The sequence below is a fragment of the Bos indicus genome, chromosome X (genome assembly GCF_029378745.1).
Source record: "Bos indicus isolate NIAB-ARS_2022 breed Sahiwal x Tharparkar chromosome X, NIAB-ARS_B.indTharparkar_mat_pri_1.0, whole genome shotgun sequence".
Lineage (NCBI taxonomy): Eukaryota > Metazoa > Chordata > Mammalia > Artiodactyla > Bovidae > Bos > Bos indicus.
The window spans coordinates 139,712,184-139,731,686 of record NC_091789.1 but is presented as its reverse complement, the minus strand read 5'-3'; the positions used below and the strand labels follow the sequence as shown (position 1 = coordinate 139,731,686).

At 42.7% G+C, this 19,503-nt stretch overlaps 2 protein-coding genes across 13 annotated transcripts in view; one reads left to right on the top strand and one right to left on the bottom strand.

The window, feature by feature from the left end:
- Positions 1 to 19,483, top strand: part of OFD1 (OFD1 centriole and centriolar satellite protein) — a 79,921-nt gene extending 60,438 nt beyond the window's left edge. For 6 of the 7 annotated variants that reach the window (XM_070783529.1, XM_070783528.1, XM_070783532.1 and 3 more), the window contains one exon: positions 1,661 to 19,483. In XM_070783529.1, coding sequence (XP_070639630.1) covers positions 1,661 to 1,715 — 55 coding nt within the window. In that variant the 3' untranslated portion in view covers positions 1,716 to 19,483. The remainder of the gene's footprint in view (positions 1 to 1,660) is intronic. The other variant, XR_011565113.1, reaches the window with a different exon arrangement.
- The window catches only part of GPM6B (glycoprotein M6B), a 161,051-nt gene continuing 149,665 nt past the window's right edge, over positions 8,118 to 19,503 (bottom strand). For 4 of the 6 annotated variants that reach the window (XM_070783535.1, XM_019955950.2, XM_019955949.2 and 1 more), the window contains 6 exons: positions 19,295 to 19,481; positions 17,460 to 17,616; positions 16,225 to 16,396; positions 13,576 to 13,649; positions 12,651 to 12,716; positions 8,118 to 10,086 (listed from right to left, as the gene is read on the bottom strand). In XM_070783535.1, the coding sequence (XP_070639636.1) occupies positions 9,937 to 10,086; positions 12,651 to 12,716; positions 13,576 to 13,649; positions 16,225 to 16,396; positions 17,460 to 17,616; positions 19,295 to 19,481 (806 nt within the window). In that variant the 3' untranslated portion in view covers positions 8,118 to 9,936. Of the gene's footprint in view, positions 11,640 to 12,650; positions 12,717 to 13,575; positions 13,650 to 16,224; positions 16,397 to 17,459; positions 17,617 to 19,294; positions 19,482 to 19,503 lie in introns of all 6 variants that reach the window. The other 2 variants (XM_019955951.2, XM_019955948.2) reach the window with 1 other exon arrangement.

Here is a 19,503-nt window from a genome sequence, read left to right as displayed (position 1 = left end):
CTATAGTGTATAAATGAAAAATAATTTGGTCAAGTGACACCTCCTTAGGGTTTCTCATTCTTGGGCCTTTCATTACACTGAAATGAGCTATTTTTTCCTCCATTTTTGTCTTAGGTTATGTCTTCTTGAGAACTTATCTTATTGGTCAAGTTCTAGGCCTCCCTTTTCGAACTTTCAGTTGTGTCCCTTCCTCTTAAGTATTGAGCTCCCTCCTGTCAAATAGGAGGCCATCTTCCCTGGCATTCTCCTTATTGTTTGTCCCTGAAAATACAAACACATGTTTTTCTATTCTAGAGTTTCAGTGCTAACCAGTGGTCACCCAGAGCATAACACAGGCAGGGTCTGTCTACTCTGTCTTTCCAGTGAAACCCTAGAGGATTCCTTCCCCTTTACATATTCAGATTGGGCTAGTTGTCTTTGCTGGTGATGCTTGTTTGGCCATTAAGTTCCATACTAAAACGGGGAGGAGATTTGGGGGTGTTTATTATTCCTTAGGCTTCTAACGATCAAACTACTGCACAATTGCACTCATTTCACATGCTAGCAAGGTCATTCTCAAAATCCTCCAAGCTAGGCTTCAACAGTACGTGAACCAAGAACTTCCAGATGTGCAAGCTGGATTTAGAAAAGGCAGAAAAGAACCAGAGATCAAATTGCCCCAGCATCCGTTGGATCATAGAAAAAGCAAGAGAATTCCAGAAAAACATTCTGGAAAAAAAAAGCAAGAGAATTCCAGAAATACTTCTGCTTCATCTGCTTCTACTTCAGCCTTTGACTGTGTGGATCACAACAAACTGTGGAAAATTCTTAAAGAGATGGGAATACCAGAATACCTTACATGCCTCCTGAAGACTCTGTATGCAGGTCAAGAAGCAACAGTTAGAACCAGACATGGAACAACAGACTGCTTCAGAATCAGGGAATGGAGCACGTCAAGGCTGTATATTGTCACCCAGCTTATTTAACTTATATGCAGAGTACATGATGTGAAATGCCAGGGTGGATGAATCACAAGATGGAATCAAGATTGTAAGGAGAAATATCAGTAACCTCTGATGTGCAGATGATACCACTCTTATGGCTTAGAAAGCAAAGAGGAACTAAAGAGACTCATAATGAAGGTAAAAGAGGAGAGTGAAAAGCTGGCTGAAAACTCAACATTCAGAAGACTAAGATCGTGGCATCTGGTCCCATCACTTCATGGCAAATAGATGGGGAGATAATGGAAACAGTGACAGACTTTATTTTCTTGGGCTCCATAATCACTGCAAATGGTGACTGCAGCCATGAAATTAAAAGACACTTGTTCCTTGGAAGAAAAGCTATGACCCACCTAGACAGCATATTAAAAAGCAGAGATATTACTTTGCCAACAAAGGTCCGTCTAGTCCAAGCTATGGTTTTTCCAGTAGTCATGTATGGATGTGAGAGTTGGAGTTGTTGGATTGAGTTATTGGAGTTTTTTATATATTTTGAATATTATCCCCTTATTAGAAACATGGTTTGTAAATATGTCTTCCATTATATAGATTACCATTTCATTTTGTTGATGATTTTCTTTGCTGTGCAAAAGGTGTTTGATTTCTCACTTGTTTTTCTTTCTGGTGTGAAATCAGAGTCCTCATCAAAACCAGTGTTTACCCTGTATGTTTTCTTCTAGGAGTTTTACGGTTTCAGGTCTTATGTCTTCAGGTCTTGAATCCATTTGGAGTTGATTTTCGTGTGTGAGGTGAGATAGGGGTCAGGTTCCGTTCTTTTGCATATGCCTATACAGTTTTCCCAACACCACTTATTGATGAGACTGTTCTTTCCCTCTTACATAGTCTTGGCTCCTTTGTTGGAAATCAGTTGACCATATATACATAGGTTTATTTCTGGGCTCCATATTCTGTTCTTTTGATCTATGTGTGTGTTTTTATGCCAGTACCGTACTGTTTTGATTACTGTACTTTGTAATATAGGTGCTTTTATATTGGTTGCATAAATATTTATAAATGTTACATGTGTTGCTGAACTGACCTCTATATCATTACATTATGACCTCCTTTGTGTATTGTTAGTCTCTGGCTTAAAGTTTACTTTGTATGATAAAAGTATAGTACCTCTGCTTTCTTTTGGCTTCTATTTGCATAGAATTTTTCCCTCTGTTTGCTTTTTAAAATTTTTTTTTCAATATTACTGTTTTTATTTGTCTCATTTATGGATGTTCTTTTATTGTGGTGGCAGCGAAGGGGGGATAAAGGGAAACTTTCTTCATGTGTGCACAAAGTGTGATACTGACGGAGGGTGATGGTGACAATTGCTCAACGTCCTTGGGCTGGCTGAGGCTGACCTACGGTGAAACTTGGAAGTGAACTCCAGTCCCCGGAATCAGCCAAGCATGGGTCAGGAGGTGTGATGAGGAGGGAGGAATCTGTCCCCTACCCGGCAGTCATACGCCATCCAGGGACACTCAGAAATAATCTTGCCGGCTTCTCAGTCAGCCCCAAGTGGAGAAATGTGCACCAGGAAGATTGGGACCAGCAACAAGTATCTGCCCGGCCATCCAGATGCATCCTGCTTATGAGTTGCCAGCTGTCTTCTCCCTTCATTTTCAATCTGGTTTGTCCTTAAAGCTAAAATGAGTCTCTTGTGGGCAGCATTATTTATGGGTCTTTTTTTGTTGTTTTTTTTAAATTCATTTGTCTGTTTTTTTTAATTGAAGTAAAGTTATTGTACAATGTTATGTTAGTTTCAAGTGTACAGAAAAGTGATTCAATTCATTCTGTTTTTCAGTCCATTTAAAGTAATTTTTGATAGGTATGTTAACTTTTGGCATTTTGTTAATTTTTTTATTTTGTATTCATTTGTTTTTTTCTTGTGTTCTTTGTGATTTGATGGTTTTCTGTTACGTTATGCGTATATTTATCTTTTGTGTATCTTCTATAGCTTTTCACTTTGCTGTTACCCTGGGGATTACATAAAACATATTTATAACAGTTTAACCTGATAACAACTTAAGTTTGAACATAGACAAAGGCTGTACATTTATAAACTACTTCTTCCCATTTTGTATTTGATGTCACAGTTTATATCTTTTTACATCATGTATCCACTGACAAATTATAGTTATTTTCAATCCGTTTGTCTTTTAATTCTTCTGCTAGAGTTTCAAGGGATTTACCTACCACCATTACAAAATTAGAGTATTTTGACTTTATATTTACCAGTGAGTTTTGTACTTTTATAGGTTTTCTGTCACTAATTAGCATCTTTTCATTTTAGCTTGAAGAACTTTTTTTAACATTTCTTGTAAGACTGTGCTGGTGGTGATGAACTCCCTTTAGCTTTTGCTTGTTGGGAAATCTCTCTCAACTTTAGTTGTGAGGCACAGCTTAACTGGGCATAGTATCCTTGCTTGGAAGTTTTTCTCTTTGAACAGTTTGAATACATCATTTCAGTATCCTCTGGCTTGCACAGTTTCTGCCCATAGTCTTCCAGGTATTCCCTTATATGTACCAACTTGTTTTTCTCTTGGTGTTTTTCAGACTCTTTCCTAGTCTGTAGCTTTTGATGATTCAAAATTAATGTATCTCGGGGACTTCTCTGGAAGTCCAGAGGTTAAGACTCCATGCTTCCACTGCAGGTTCAGTCCCTGGTCAGCCAAACAAACAAAATATTGTGTTTCAGTGTGTATCTCTCTTTGGATTCTTTTTTTTTTTTTTTTTTTTGGAGCGCTATGGACTTTGTGGATCTGAATATTTCTTTCCCCATATTAGGGAAGTTTTCAGCTATTATTTGTTTCAATAAATTTTCTGCCCCTTTCTTGTCTCCTTCATTGACCTCTATAATGTATATAGTTGGTTTACCTTATCGTGTCCTGTAAGTCCCTTAAATTATCTTAATTCTTTTTCATTTTTTTCCTATTTGCTCCTCTAACTGGATAAATTCCAGTGACTGTCTTCAAATTTGCTTACCCATTTGTTTAGTCTGCTGTTGAACCCATCTGTTGAATTTTTCAGTTATTCTTCAACTATGTGATTTGTTTGGTGCTTTTAGACATACTATTTGAAATTCTCACTTTGTTCATGCATTGTTATCCTAATCTCGGTGAGCATCTACATGACTGTTACTTTGAACTCTCAGGTGAGTCACTTATTTACATTTCATTAAAATCTATTTCTGGAGTTTTATTCGTTTGGAATATAGTATATTTTTTTCTTCATTTTCTTTGTCTGTGTTGGTTTCCGTACATTGGATAAAACAGTCACCTCTCCCAGTCTCAACAGAGTGGTCTCTGTGGGAGATGAACTTTGTCATTCAGCCCAGCCCAAGCTTTTGGTTGCTTCTCAAACCTTCATGATAGTCCAAGCTACCTTCTTTGTTCTTGGTGCTTCTTAGTGGCTGAGGGTGTTGTCAGGACTGGTCAGTGTGGCAGTGGGGAAGATCACAGTCAGCACGTAGATGCAGGCTGATTGGGAAACTGACCTCTCAGATGGCAGCTGGGAAAGTGAGCAGTTAGGTCCGGTCCTGGGAGCTAGTGGTTTTTGCCTGCTCCCTCTGCACTTGGCCTGGGTGCATAGCTGCAGGGGTACTCGTACTCCAGTGCCTGGTAAGAACTGCTGCTACATCCTGTAGGCCTTGTGAATGCCAGTCCTGGTGGCTGTCAGAGCCGGATAGCCTTCAGATCTGTCCCCTGGGTGGCAGGTGCCGATGCTGCAACACAGATCAGTGTACCAGCTCCTCCCTGGAGACATGGGTGATTGGAGCAGGCAGAGCATGGGTGCAGTGGTTTCTTGGTCCCTGGGGAGGATGGCCGTGCCCTGTGTGCTAAATTAGAAGCCTGACTTTAGGCAGCCTTTTAATATGTGTAAATAGACCCTTTTCAGGGAAAGACTTGGGAGTTGGTGAGTCCTCTCGAGCTGGGTAAGAACTGGCTGTGACAGCCATGTGGGTTTCTTGGACACCACAAAACACCTTAAAACAAGGTGTTTGGGGCATGGTCTTTTCTGTAGGTGAGTCATAAAAAGGGGAGGTGCTAGATGTGGGGTCCGAACCCTTTGCTCCTCAAGGTGAATTGTGGAGGTGGGAGTGCCCACCAGATTGTGTGGTGGTGTGCCAGAGTTAGGGTTTCTGGTAAGTCTTATGTCTGAGCCTTTCCTGTCCATTTCAATGTGGGTGTTTTCTGCTCAATGTGTAAGAGTAGCCCAGCTAGTTTTTTCTTTTAGAACAACCTGCTTGGTGTGCAGTGGCCTGTGCCGTGTGTCCATGGGAGGAGGGGGAGTTCAGGAGGCTCCTATGTCATGGTCTTAGTCCTAAACCCTCAGATAACTTTTAACACTTCCTAGTATTACTTCGCCCCCCCCCCCGCCCCCATCTTCAAAGCCCTTGTCTAAATCATTTATTGTGTTTCAGTTTTCTAGCTTGGGGTTTGTTCGCTTCATTTCTTTTTTTTTTTTCCTCTGTCAGTCAACTTAAATTCTAAACAGTATTCTTATTACTCCAGATGAGGTTAGGGTCTGTTTCAAGAGCAATAAGTCTTCTCTTTATGCAGCACAGCAGGTGGTCACATCATCCCCCATGCGAGTGAATACAGCCTGCCAAATGTGACACGCTCCCCTGCACGCTGCCTACTCCTGCCTCCCCAAGACCCCCCAAATGGAGTCTGTTCAAATCCTCCCCAGGTGGGTAAGTATATAGACAGCAAACAGGAAGATGGAGGGGCGGTTGAGAAAAAGTGTTTTTTTTTTTTTTACCAAACCCGACTGACCTCTCTTTGTATTTTTTTTCCTCAAAACTTTCTGTTGTTTTACTCATCCTAACACTCACTTTGAAAAGGTTAGCTTAAGTAAAATCTGTAATTTTTCACACACTGCCAAGAACAAAGTAACCCTGCACTGGCTAGCAGCAGGTGTCACCATTTAGGACAAGACGGTACTCACAAAGTGCATTGCCGCCTCTAGATCTTGAAATGGGCAGACCTCCTTCTACTGTGCTTTGCTTTATTGCATGTCACAGATACTAAGATTTTTATAATTTAAAGGTCTGTGGCAACCCGAACAAATCTGTTGGTGCTGTTTTTCCAACAGCATTTGCCCATTTTGTGTCTGTGTCACATTTTGGTAATTCTAACAGTATTTAAAAGACGCTTATTCCTTGGAAGGAAAGTTATGACCAACCTAGATAGCATATTCAAAAGCAGAGACATTACTTTGCCAACAAAAGTCTGTCTAGTCAAGGCTATGGTTTTTCCTGTGGTCATGTATGGATGTGAGAGTTGGACTGTGAAGAAAGCTGAGCGCCGAAGAATCGATGCTTTTGAACTGTGGTGTTGGAGAAGACTCTTGAGAGTCCCTTGGACTGCAAGGAGATCCAACCAGTGCATTCTGAAGGAGATCAGCCCTGGGATTTCTTTGGAAGGAATGATGCTGAAGCTGAAACTCCAGTACTTTGGCCACCTCATGAGAAGAGTTGACTAATTGGAAAAGATTCTGATGCTGGGAGGAATTGGGGGCAAGAGGAGAAGGGGACGACAGAGGATGAGATGGCTGGATGGCATCACCGACTCGATGGAGGCGAGTCTGAGTGAACTTTGGGAGATGCTGATGGACAGGGAGGCCTGGCGTGCTGCGATTCATGGGTTCGCAGAGAGACACGACTGAGTGACTGAATGGAACTGAACTGTACAGTATTTCAAACCATCTGCTAGCAGAAAGTTGACAGCTCACTGAAAGCTCAGATGATGGATAGTGTTTTCTGCAGTGAAGTATCCTTTAATTAAGGTATATATGTTGTTTATTTTTTAAGATACAATGTTATTGCACGTGTTAATAGACTGTGGTGTAGAACACCTGTATGCACTGGGAAGTCCAAAAATTCATGTTACTCTTTATTGTACCATTTGCTGCATCACAGTGGTATGGAACCAAACCTGCAGTGTCTGAGGTTTGCCTGGATTAGGAACTGTTAGAAAGCCCTAAAAGGATTGTTTCAATGTAGAGTATTTTGCTTGTTGGTTATTAAATGAGTAGGTGAGTCCCGTATAATTTTGACTTGATTTTCATTCCTTAGAAATTAATTTTCACAATGTGTAACTAGAAAAAGGGAAAACTCTTACTTTTAAACCTCTAGAGGTTCCTACATTTTGTGGCAGGGTTTCTGTCAGTATTTTAGATAGTACCTGTGATCTGATTAACTTAAGAAATAACTGCACACAACACTCCATAAACAGAACGTGTTAAGCTGTGTGACCAACAGCATAATAATTGGACTGCTGATGTTCTCCTGCTGTGCGTGAGGGAAGGGTGATAATCCAGAGGCAGTGCCTCCTTTAGAAACGTCAATAGTGCCAAAAGCCAGTGCTTACTCAGAAAGGTCAGATATAGACAGTCCACATGTATAGTCATGTCAACAGGTAAGTAGTTGAAAGAGATTATAAAATGAAGTCCTAAGTAAGAAATCTAGCTCTGCGGCTTAGTTTTTTAAATTGAAATATAGTTGATTTACAATGCTGTGTTAGTGATGTATACAAAAGTGATTCAGTTATGCATGTGTGTGTGTGTATATATAAACATATATGTGTTTTTTATATACACTTTTTCAGACTCTTCTTTCCCTTTATAGTTTATTACAAAATAGTGATTATAGTTTCCTGTGCTCTATACAATGGGACCCTGTTGTTGAATAGACTGTGGTATCTTCGGTTGGTAAAACAGCCAGTGTTACTTGGACTTTTATGAAGGTTCCTCACTGTTCCCACTGTCTCCAAACAGAAAGCTTTGTATTAATCCCATAAATTAGTATATCATTTTTCTGACTAGCTTCATACCTAAGTGTTAGTGGCAATTGATGTAACACACCACCCAGTGGGTTACAGTGTTTTCTCAAATTGCTCTTGCTTTGAGAGAGGCGTCTGTCAGAAATGAAACACATAGCACTTGGAAACTTGATTCCCATACAAATGTAGAATCTTGATTATGCGTACTGTTTAAAAATGACACCATACCGAAGACAGAGAGAGAGTATATATGTATGGTAAAAAGGCAAGTGAATGAAGCTATAATTTTTATTTCATTTCTCTTAATACAGCCACAGCTATTTCCACCTAAATAGATCTTTAAAATAAGCATACACAGGTATTGACTATTATCTACAAATATTTATTGTAACACTTGAATAGAACTACAGGAAGCCCTTGGCACTGATAGAAAATATTGATTCACTGTTAGGTTACAAAAATTTATACATAGCAAAATTTAATGCTCTTTACATAAAAAATATTAGACTACTTAAACAAAACTTTCAAAAATTCCTGGTAAGAGCTACCAGAATTAGAAAAGTAAAATTAGGCTTTAGACACTGCCTCTTCTAGAACACTGGACTCAAACAGCACCTCCACTGCTGGAAAAAATATTTAGGTCTGTCATGCAACAGGAAAACAAAACACCAAGCTATTCTGGAACAACTGTTCTACACAGAAGAGATCGTCTCCCGATTTAGAAAAAGAAAAAATAGTCAAGATCCAAATAGGCATTTTTAGGCATTAACAACAACACCAACAAAGAGAATCCAAATGAAATATTATACTTGCTGTTCAATTTTAATAGCATCTGATAAAGGTATGCTTCCTTTCATTTTAACACATTTCTGCACGTGGATATGTTTAAAATCCAGGAAACAGCCAAACCACAAGTTAATTCTTAACATGAATATACATAGTTAACCCTATTATATTATGCAGCCCCCTTTAAAAGCACTGATGCACCCAACAGTTATATGTATCATTTCATAAAGAACAACACAAAGTTTACCATCACTAATACCCAATACCTATAGTCACTTAATGTTCTGAAACACAATGATTTAGAAGGCAAGTTTCTTTTGAAGATGGCTTAAACTCAAGCATTTGGGTTTTTTTTTTTTTTTCTTTTCCTGAATATTGAACTTTATTCCAGGAAACTTTAGATAAGAAAACATGAAATAAATATCAAACCTAATTGAAATTAATTCAATATTCAAGTCTATAAAAGTAGGAGGTCTGTGGTCTGTTGGTAATTAGGTTTTGGGTAATTGGTATGAAACTGTAAACTTGCTATTTAGACCACATAAAAATGGTTTTGAGTGGTGGTCATTTTAATAAGGTAACACTTCTTCATTAAGAAAAACATTTGTGGAACAAAATTCTTTGAAGGATTTGGGGTTACCTATTGTAAGTTCTTAGAAATTGAAAACATACTCATTAAGGCAAAGCTGACATTTATTTAAAAGAAATCTATTACAAAATTGATTTTGGATAGCTTGTCAGTCTGAATCTAGCTTCATCCATGGTAGGTAATACAGAATTATTATAGTGGGCTCATTTTAGCATTCTTGAGGGAAAGAAAAACAATTTCTGATTGGACCAGGAAATTAGTATGTCCTGGACTTAAGAGGGGTGGGGAGACCAGCTAATATTTTTCTTACAAGGGTCAACTCTAAGAATCACTTTATCTTTGAGCCACAATTTCATACATGTCAGCTGTCAGAAATGGAATGTCACATCAATTCCATTTTAGCTCCTATTTAGATGTGTTTGAGGACAGATGGCAGAAGTGAATGTGTGGTCATACCGCCTGATGCTGTTATGGCATGGTCCTTATCAAGGGGTGTCGTGTTCTCACAGCCTGTCTTGGTAGGATTGTGAACATGCCACAAATTTCAAAAGGATAAATATTCATTTTGTTGAAGTGTTGCCTTTTAAAATGGCTCCCATGAAACCTCCAATATCTGTTGTAAAGAAAAAGAGTTACCTACTGGAAGGTTTTCCTAGAAATACATCCCAGCAGCTTGAGACAGACAGTGAAGTGTTTGGACTTCTACATGAGTTTGTTTGGTGGGGTACACATCTGTACTGCAGAGCAGCTGTCTGATGATTTGTCAGAGCTGTAAATTCGTTGGCTGAGACCCTCTGGCAAACATTTATGTGTAAGAATTTAGTTGTTCTTTTGACCGAGACTGGATATCTTGCAGTTCCTGTTCTTCCTTTGCTTTGATATCCTGGTAAGCCTGCATTTTGCTTGCATCCTTTAAGTAAGCCCAGTTAGAAGACAGTATCATGAGGAAGTGGATCTGGAAAAGAAGGGTGAGCATGATGGCTAGTGAGCATGTGAGAAGGCAAAGCGAGCTGTGAAGGCAGATTAGACGCTCTGTGCTGTAAAAATGGAGAGGGTTATTCCGGATTAATACTCATTCTGCTATCAGAGGCATCGGAGACTGAGTGCAAGCTCTGCTAGGACGCTTCATATTAAAAGGGTGAAAAAAGTTAGTAAACAAACATAATGAATCAAGAGAAAATGGCCCAAGTTACTGTTAAGAAAAGGCAAAAATGAAATACGACAGGGTGCTTTTTACCATTTTAAGAGTCACTTTAAAAACGAAGGCAAAAGTTCAGAAACACGCTGTGTGGTTATTTTAGAATGAGTGTTGTGCAAAGATCTTTCCTATCTGTGGACAAAAATCAATTTCCCCAAAGGCCTGAAAGTGTGAATGGTGTTTATTTTGAGTAAATATAAAACTACATATTTAACATGGAAAAATTAAGTCAATGTCAAAACCAAAATTAAGAACTATCAGCAAAGCATGCAGTCTCTGTGTTAACACACTTTTAGTAGTGAAACTAGTTTTCATGTATAACTGCCGTGATTTCATTTCACAAAACATCAAAATCGTTATGATCATTCTTTACAGTTTGATGTGGCAAATGCTTCTTTTCCACTTATTTTCCTCATCTTTCCTGCAATATCTATATATCAAGTTCCTTATATTTCCTTCTCAACATATTGGAGACTTTCAGATCCAAGCACAATTACTTTCCCCATTAGAATCTTACGTGCAGTTTGAGAAGTGGCTATGAGGAATCAGTTACTACTCACCCCAATCCAACACTGTGAGGTTATCCATTCTGTGGGCTCTGAAAGGACTGATAGTGTTGTGTAAAAATAAAACTACATATAAACATTTCTTGAGAGATAACAAGTGAGCTCTTTTTCTTCAGATTTTCATCAGCTTATTTGAGGGGCATTTATTTGGTAATGAGACCTATAATCGTTAAAAATACTGTAATCAGATTTTAAATATTCCAGACAGAGTCTGAGAAGACCAAATCCAGATGAAAACGGGTCTCTTCCAATTCATCTTCAGTGCTTGTGTTCATGACTGAAATGGGTTATCAAGCAAGCAAAAATAATGGAAAACACAGGTATTCCAGTTTTAATACTTCACTTAGAGATACTGCTCAGAGTTTAAGTTCAAAGAACTTTGTTAAAAAACAAAGACATTGTTTTTCAGTGGCTGCTCACCAATGTCAGTAAATAACTGAATCCTTTCCACAATGTGGAAATAGCCAGATCTCATCATCATTTTGGAGTTCATGTACGGTAAGTCATTTGAGTAATCTACCATGCAAAATGAGTTGACTAAAGCGATTTACAAATTACTGTAACAAAACTGCAGAAGCCTAGGCTCTGCTTTAGTCTGGGGGTCAGTGATACTTCACGCTACGGAATATAGCTCTCTAAAGCTCCTTATTGGCCTTATGCAACTTAGAATTTAGTGCAGCAATCTTCCCGACTCTTAAACTTCAAAACCGCATAGTTATATGTGGTAGCCATCATGTAGATCAGCTGGTGGAAGAGAACAGAACAGGACAGTAAGATACAGGCAGTGTGGGCTGCTGCCCTGATACTTCTAAACTCGGCCGGGGATGGGAGCCAGCTCAGAGCCTAGGGTGTTTCTTTTTTGCCATTTGTAAGCCCATTATATCTCGCACACTCAAGTTTCTGGAGTCTCACGTATACAATATAAGTCATCAGCCCAGAGAACAGGTCCCCACCCTGAGGGAACAGAGGGTTGCCTCCACGTGGGGAGGGATGACATCAAAGATAGGACAAACTCTGAAGTACTCACTTCCTCATTTCTCAGCACTTGAGGTTCCCCCTCATTCTACCCACCTTAGAACTCTGGACACCACAAGCCAAGCCCTCCCAAGTTTTCGGTCCATGTGGATACACACAGATGCACACCTGTGTGGTGGTATCTTCCGTATTTGTGAATATGTCCTTGTGCTAAAATTTCCCTAACTCTCAGGTCAGCACTGACGGCCACGCAGATGCACAGAATGCAGAAAAGCTGACATGCCCAAGGCAACTGTGGCAGCCTTGGCAGCTATGGCAAGCTGTAGACAAGCGTCTTTTTCATCATGTGCCCTGGTTTTTGCATTTTTGTGACCTCACTCTTTCTGTGGTCCCTCATGAGAGTGCTAAAGGGCCGTCTAGTGTTCCTAAGCGCAGGGAAACTGCAGGGGGCCTGACAGAGAAAATACATGTGTTCAGCAAGCTCCGGTCAGGACGGAGCACACTGCTGCCGGCCTTGGGTACACTGTTCATAAATTAGCATTATATCCCACAAGTTATACCCCACAAGATGCCTTTAAACAGAGGCAAAAGGATTCTTCCCACTGAATCTGAATCTCATCACCTACCATGAATGCCAAGACCAGCACCTCGTCCTTCCTGCAGGCTAGACACGGGGTACGTTTACATAGGGGCACCTGAACCAAGGCAGAGTCCCAGGTGTGTTGGCTGGAAGGGAAATCTGTTAGGATGGTGCCTGCAGGGAAGGGGGCCAGCACTCACCAGGGCAATGACGGTGGCGCCAGCTCCAGCACAGGCCACGATGAACAGGTGATAGGACATGTAGAACTAGGAGAGAACCGGGCACCGAGGTGAGCATTCTGTGGGGGAATGATGGCCGCCTCTATTCTGGGCACGCTCCCTTTTCCTCTGTAGGGCTGATTTCTGAAGGCCGGGCACATGCTGGGCTTACCTGGGGAGCTTTCAGAACTTGGCAAGAGGCTGCACCTCAGGCCAATTACATGGGAGCAGCTGGGGCTGCTCCCCACGAACAGGGTATTATCCTGCTCCTGCATGCCTGCCACCTGCGGCCCGGATCGTGGATGTACACACCCAGCAGCCAGGTAGCGGGCCCTGATTATTGCGGTTGTTCCTTCCTAAACCATGTCAGGATCGTCTTAAATGCAAGCTCCCACCAGTGCATTTGAGAATCTGCTTTTATATACAGTTGTAAGCCAATGCCTGAAGACTGTTCTAGGGCAGAGAGATTTTTCAACCATAGTGTGTCAGGATTTACTGCCAAGTAAGGATGAACAAGCAATAGCAGCAACTCAGTCTTTAAACAAAAGACTAAGTTGCCAATGTATAAAAATTCAGTTGTATACAAATTAAGGGCAATCCTCTATGTGAAAATTTACATTGGTCCGATGACAAATGTTCTACTTTGAAAAAGAATCTGAAGATGAAAGAGAAGAATCGAGATATATTCAGACTGGGCAGGATTGGGATCACTCTCCAAATATCCCTAAAAGAGAAAGCTGTCTGGTGGCGCAGGACCGTCACTCTGGATTCAGCCATGGACAGGGCCATTGTCTAGGTGGAAAATGGTGGCTCAGAGCCCTCGTGGACTTTCTCCCTAGGAGCACCCTCTGCCTCAGCCTGAAGTGCCCAGTGGTCATCTAGGACCAGCTGAGGGGCCGGGGCCTACCTCGTTGGTGTTGCAGATGTTTTCCAGGGCCGAGCCACATATTCTTCCTGGGAAAGCATTCCAAGGGATGATTCCTAGAAGTGAATCCCAGCAGAAGGTTAGTGATTAGCACAAATGCCAGCACCCCTGCTTGTACCGGGCCCCTCCACTTTCAGAGGCAATTACAACACAATCACGTGCTGTGCTCTTCATCAACAATTGATGTATCTGCCCTCTGCAGAAGAAACTTTCTGGAATAATAAAAAGTCCTTTTTGGACAACAGGGCAAGAACAAAGGCAACTAGTCCATGAGATAATTGGACAAATTATGCTTTGGTTAGCTGAGCTGATATTCATGAACTCGAGTTCAACAGCTGCAGGACAACCCCCACCCCCGCCCTTATAAGGCATTTCCTCCTCCTCAAGCCAAACACATCTCGCCCTGAACGTCATGGTCTGCGGCCTTGCTCCTCAAGCTCTTTCACCATGGTTGGCCCTGACTCCGTTCTGAAAGGGAGAGGCTATGCTCAGAAAGGTTCATGGCAATTTGACAGAGGAATTTGTTTATATTCTGTAATCTGCACTTCCATTTTGTATGTCTTTGCTTTTCTGTTCCTTTTTGTTGTGTTTTACAAGTATCTCAGAACTACTTTGGATTGAAAGTCCAATTGGAAGCTTGGAAAATCACTGTACTTCCCCACAGAGCGAGGCCAGCTCAGCCTGTGGTGTCCTTGCTGTATCCAACTCCCCTCCGTGGTCACCTCGTCCACATGGCGGCTGCTGCTTTTTCTGTCATCACTGCCTCTATGTGCCCTTAAATATGAAACACACCTCAAGTTCTCTTGTCTCCCAGGAGGTCAGAAAGGAAAATACTTAAAAACTATTCCTTCTACCTTTGTTATGGACCAGTAGTAAGTCTTTGTTTCAGGAGAATGGGAAATGATGAAACCACTGATTTCAAGGACAGAAGATTTTTAAAAATGATTACTGATGACCAGACATTTGTAGTGAATGCTGAAGAGTAGGGAAATGATACATGCACCTAGATATTCATTTACAAATATTTAAAAAATCAACTTGAGTCTCTGTTTTCCATCTATTCTAAAGAACAGGGTAGTTGAACCTTTGGCTCTATGAGAAGAGCTCAGTGCAAGGGGCATTTTAGGTTAAGTTTTGTATTATGGTTCAAGGTAAGATGCTGAGGATAAGCCAGACAGGAAGAAAGCTCTTCTAGAAAAGCTCTGAAAGAACAATTATTTCCTCTTCAATTCTAATGGAAAACTTTTTCCCCCTAGTTGATCCTGCCAAGAACAGGATTTCCACCATTCTGGGCAGAAGTACTACTGAAACTGCCTTTTCTCATTCAGGAGGGATGTCTGGTTTGCAGTGATGGACAGGAGGTACCATGGCCCTTTCTGTGGCCTCTCAACATGAACTGAACTTAGGTAAAGTGCCCACTCAGAAAAATATGTTTGAATAGGTATCCAGCGCTCAGCTTTGTTAGAGTCCCTTTGGATGACTTTAAAATATGCCTGGATTTTATGTTGTCATTGAGTCTCTAGAGCCACATGTCCTCCCCTGAATCTTCAAAGTCTCCACTCATATCCTGAGTCTCCAGAATCTCATCTCCTGAGTGTCCAGAGTCTTGTTTACAGTCTCCTCTCAAGACTAGCCTAGGTCTTATCTCCTGTCCTAAGTCTTATCTCCGGAGTCTCCTGAGTCTTCAGGGTCTAACCTCCAGAGTCTCATCTCCTAAGTCTCCTTTCTTGATCTCCTGAGACACCAGGGTCTCATCTCCTGAGTCTTGTCTGCTAAGCCTAAGGCTCGTCTGCTCTGCCGAGTATCCTAGGTGTCCTTTCCTGAGGGTGCTATCCCGAGTCGATAGTGTATCCTGTCCAGGGTCTTCTCTCCTGAGTCTCATTCGCTGAGTCTCCAGAGTCTCATCTCCTGAGTCTCCAGGGTCTTTCTCCTGACTCTCCTGTCCAGGGTCTCATCTCCTGTGGCTATAGATCTCCTCTCCTGAGTCTCCTGTCTCTCTGCTCATGAGTAGCCTAAATCTCCTCTCATGAGTCTCCTCTTCACAGTCTCCTGTCCTGAGACCCTGGGGTCTCATCTCCTGAGTCTCCTAACTCTCATCTCCTCTCAGTCTCCTCTCCTGAGTCTGCTCTCCAGGATCTCATCTCCTGAGTCTCTAGTGTCTCTTCTCCTAAGACTCCGAGGTCTTGTCTCCTGAGTCTCCTGACTCTGCTCCTGAGTCTGCTATCCAGGGTCTCGTCTCCAGAGTCTCATCTCCTGAGTCTCCACTGTGTTGTCTCCCGAGTCTCCTAACTGTCCTGTCCTGAGTAGCCTAAGTCTCATCTTATCTCCTTAGTCTCCTAAGTCTCCTCTCCTGAGTCTACTGTCCAGTGTCTCCTCTCCTGAGTCTCCTATCCAGATCTCCAAAGTCTCCAGTCTTGGGTCTCGTCTCCCAAGTCTCCCGAGTTCCTCTCCTGAGTCTCTAGGGTCTCATCCCCTGATCTCCAGAGTCTCGTTTCTTCAGTCTTCTCTGCTTTCTTCTGCTCTTCTCCATCCTAATGATTATTAGAATTATTATTATTATGACCCTATAATAATTTAGACCTGCATATGCACATAGAACACAAACAGATTATGGGACTGCGCAGGAAGTACCATATTGCCGGATGTCCACACAGATCTGCTCCACTCCTGCTGTCCCGTTGGTTTGGGGGGACTTGATGACTTCACAGGTGGACCATATGTTGTAGAACATAAACACTGGCACTGCCGAGAAACCAAACACACCCAGCCAGGCCACTCCCAACACATAGGTGAGGAAGACGAACTAGGACAAGAAGGAGAAAGAATCTTCACCAACCAGTGTAATCCCTGGGAGGAAGAATAATATATTTCTCCTAATACTGAACTTGCTGGATGCAGTCACTGGACCATAGCAGATACAAGGGAAGTTTTGGAACTTTGCAGTTCCCTATTTAGTAAGGACGTGAGTGGCCAAGGCAGGCTGTCCCTTGTCCAAGGTCACTGAGCTAGCTGGGGCAGGGCCTCCTTCAGCCGTGCCTTGTAAATATCAGTTCCACACTTACCAAGGTGTGTGGATGCTCTCACAGGCCACTGCATCAGAACTCTGTTCCAAATTGCCTTTATTCTACATAATAGATGGGCTGTAGAACAGCCACCACTACAGGAAGCTCTTTGTGGAAAAGAACCTGGGTAGTTTCATGATCCTGTGAAATTACTAAAAAGCATTAGATGCGCCTTTACTACATTTACAATAGCCATGAACACAAGCTTAGTGCACAGTAAACCTGCTCAAATGCTCATTTCCCTCTAGTCTTGCTTGGTTTTACACCTTTAAGAGTCTTCACCTCAGGACAGCAGAGAGCTCATTTGGTGTCCTCAGCCCTGCAGCCTGTGTGTTTATCTTCCTCCTTCCATGACTTTCTGCCTCCATGTGAGTGCATCTCTCTCAACTCCCCAGCTGTTTTCTTCACATCTGACAAGTTTTCAAATGCCAGACCCACACATCCAGCTGCTTGGCATAGGCCATTATAAACCCCACTTCAACAACCCCCCCAACTCCAACTCCAAAAATGCCTCCTTCCCACCTCTCCCTCCACCCCTGAATCTCCTTTTGTGATAGAGCACTCTCTGCCCCTTTCTCTTACCGAGCCCCTTTTAAGCTCTGTCCTCTGCTAGGCCAGAGGTCAGCAAACACTGTCCGTGAAAGGCCAGAGAAGGAACTGGTCAGGTTCCACTGGGTCACAGACACGCCTCAGCTTTGCTGAGTGAATGCAGTCACAGACCACATGTCAGCAAAGGGGAGCGGGTGCCAAAAACCATACCAGACAGAAAAAACTTGAATTTCGTATCATTTCATGCATACTCACCATCCCACTGATGCACCGGCCACAGGCGGTTGTTTTAAACTCCCCGTGCAGTTCTTTCACTGCACTCGTGGTGTAGAAGCCTTCTGCCAGCAGAATGATCCCATACAAGAAGAAAAAGGATGCAATTCCGTAGATGACATACTGCATCAGCTGAATTCTGTGAAAAGAAGATCCCAAGTGGTTACATTTGCGGCCTGATTTTGGCCTCTGGAGGGAGGCTGTGAGGGTAGGTGACACCCTGTGACAGCCGACCCACTGATGGCTTCGGTGGGGGTGCTGCAGATAGGCACCCCTGCCCAGACCACAGCAACCTGGACCCTTCTTCCAAGGGGTGGGCAACTTCCCAGATGAGGGAGATGTTTCCTTTGGGCGGGGCCCCAATGGACTTACTAGATGATACTCCTTTGCATGTAAGTAAATGCAGAGATTGATGAGTTACAGCCACTCATCCAGGACACACATACAGCCAGCATTTCAACTTGGGTCCAGTGGATGGTCTGTTCCTTCCACCACATCAGAATGTCTCCCAACCAGGCTTTGTGATTAATGGTTTTCTGCTAAAACCCCTAAGTAAGCATTCATGGCCTCTCTATGGAGTAACTCAGGCAAACACTTTCTGCGCAAGACACTGTCATAACACAAGTGATAATGTATCAAGCAGGTTTAAGATACAAAAAGTTAATTCACATCTAATTTTGTCCTATGAAACCCCACAGAAATGCAGATGACAACCTTTGGCTGCCCAGTGGAACCAGCTGGTAAGAGACTACAGGTACCTGGGTCCTATCCCCAGAGATTATGACTCAGCCTGGGGTGAAACACAGACCTTTGGATTTTTTAAAAAAACATTCTTCCAACTTTGAGAGCCATTTACCAACATCACCAGCTAATTAAACTACCATGCTTTCCTGAGGCTCAGTCATGGTAAATATTTCTTGGTCTTTTTTTGTACCCAGTTTGCACTCATTGAATCCCTTGTCCTGCTTGATCCTCCTCATGGCCTCCCCCACTGCTGATTTCTTTGAATCATTTCACAGATAAAAAAATTTCCAAGGACTCTTCCAACATGCTTCCCTTATTATTTCATAAAAATTCATTCCTGCCTTTTTCAAAGGGCTGGTAGAAAAGTATCTCCCAATCACAAGGCACCTAAAGACTGTCAAACTTTGGGAGTAAGGAAGGAAAAAGCAAACAGTGAGGGGCAGGGGAAGACACGCGAAGATAATCATCAATACACTGCTGCCAGGCAGGCACGCTTATGAGAATCCATGCATGGGAGTTGGACACTCAAGAGGATTCTAGGACAGCAGGGCTGAGGCCATACCCCTAAAACTTCCCCTTTTCTGAACTGGAGGATCCCTGGGGATTTTTCCTCTGCTTGAAGAATGAACATCCAGGTCCTGCTCCTGTAGACTTCGGGTGGGGCTAAGTCCTTGACAGGCTCCTACCAGGCCAGGGCTGGCCATTTTCTCTGACAGCACCGGAGGGCATCTGTTACTTGGGGACTGTGGTAACCCTTGGTGAGAGGATGGGCAGTGTTGCCACCATCCCCCTTGGCCACCCGTGCCTTGTGTCTTATGTGTGCACCGTCCCATTCCCCAGGCGCAGTCCTATCCCAGGTCCCCAACACCCACTGCACTCCTGGCCCTTTCTTTTCCCTTCTTTCCTGGCCCTTTTCCTTTTCCCTTCTTTCCTGGCCCTTTTCCTGTCTGCCCCTGGGGAGCGTGAATGAAAGGCATCCATTTTCTCCCAGGGGTGCCCACAGCAGTATTTCTGCAACCCTCCTGGGGTGGTGGCACTTTAAATGCACTTCTAAAAGGAAGGAGGCAACTTACACTTCACTCAGCAGGGCATGGTCGCTGGTGTTGGTGGAGAAGTGCTGCTCCAGGATCGCCACGGTGCCTGCCAGAGCCACATGCCCACAGCCGCAGAACAGGGCGACACCCGAGAAGCAGAGGATGGTGGCCACCAGGGAGGCGTAGGGGACTCCGCCCAGACACTTGATGCAGCATTCAAAGCAGCCTGGACCCAGGGGGGAGAAAAC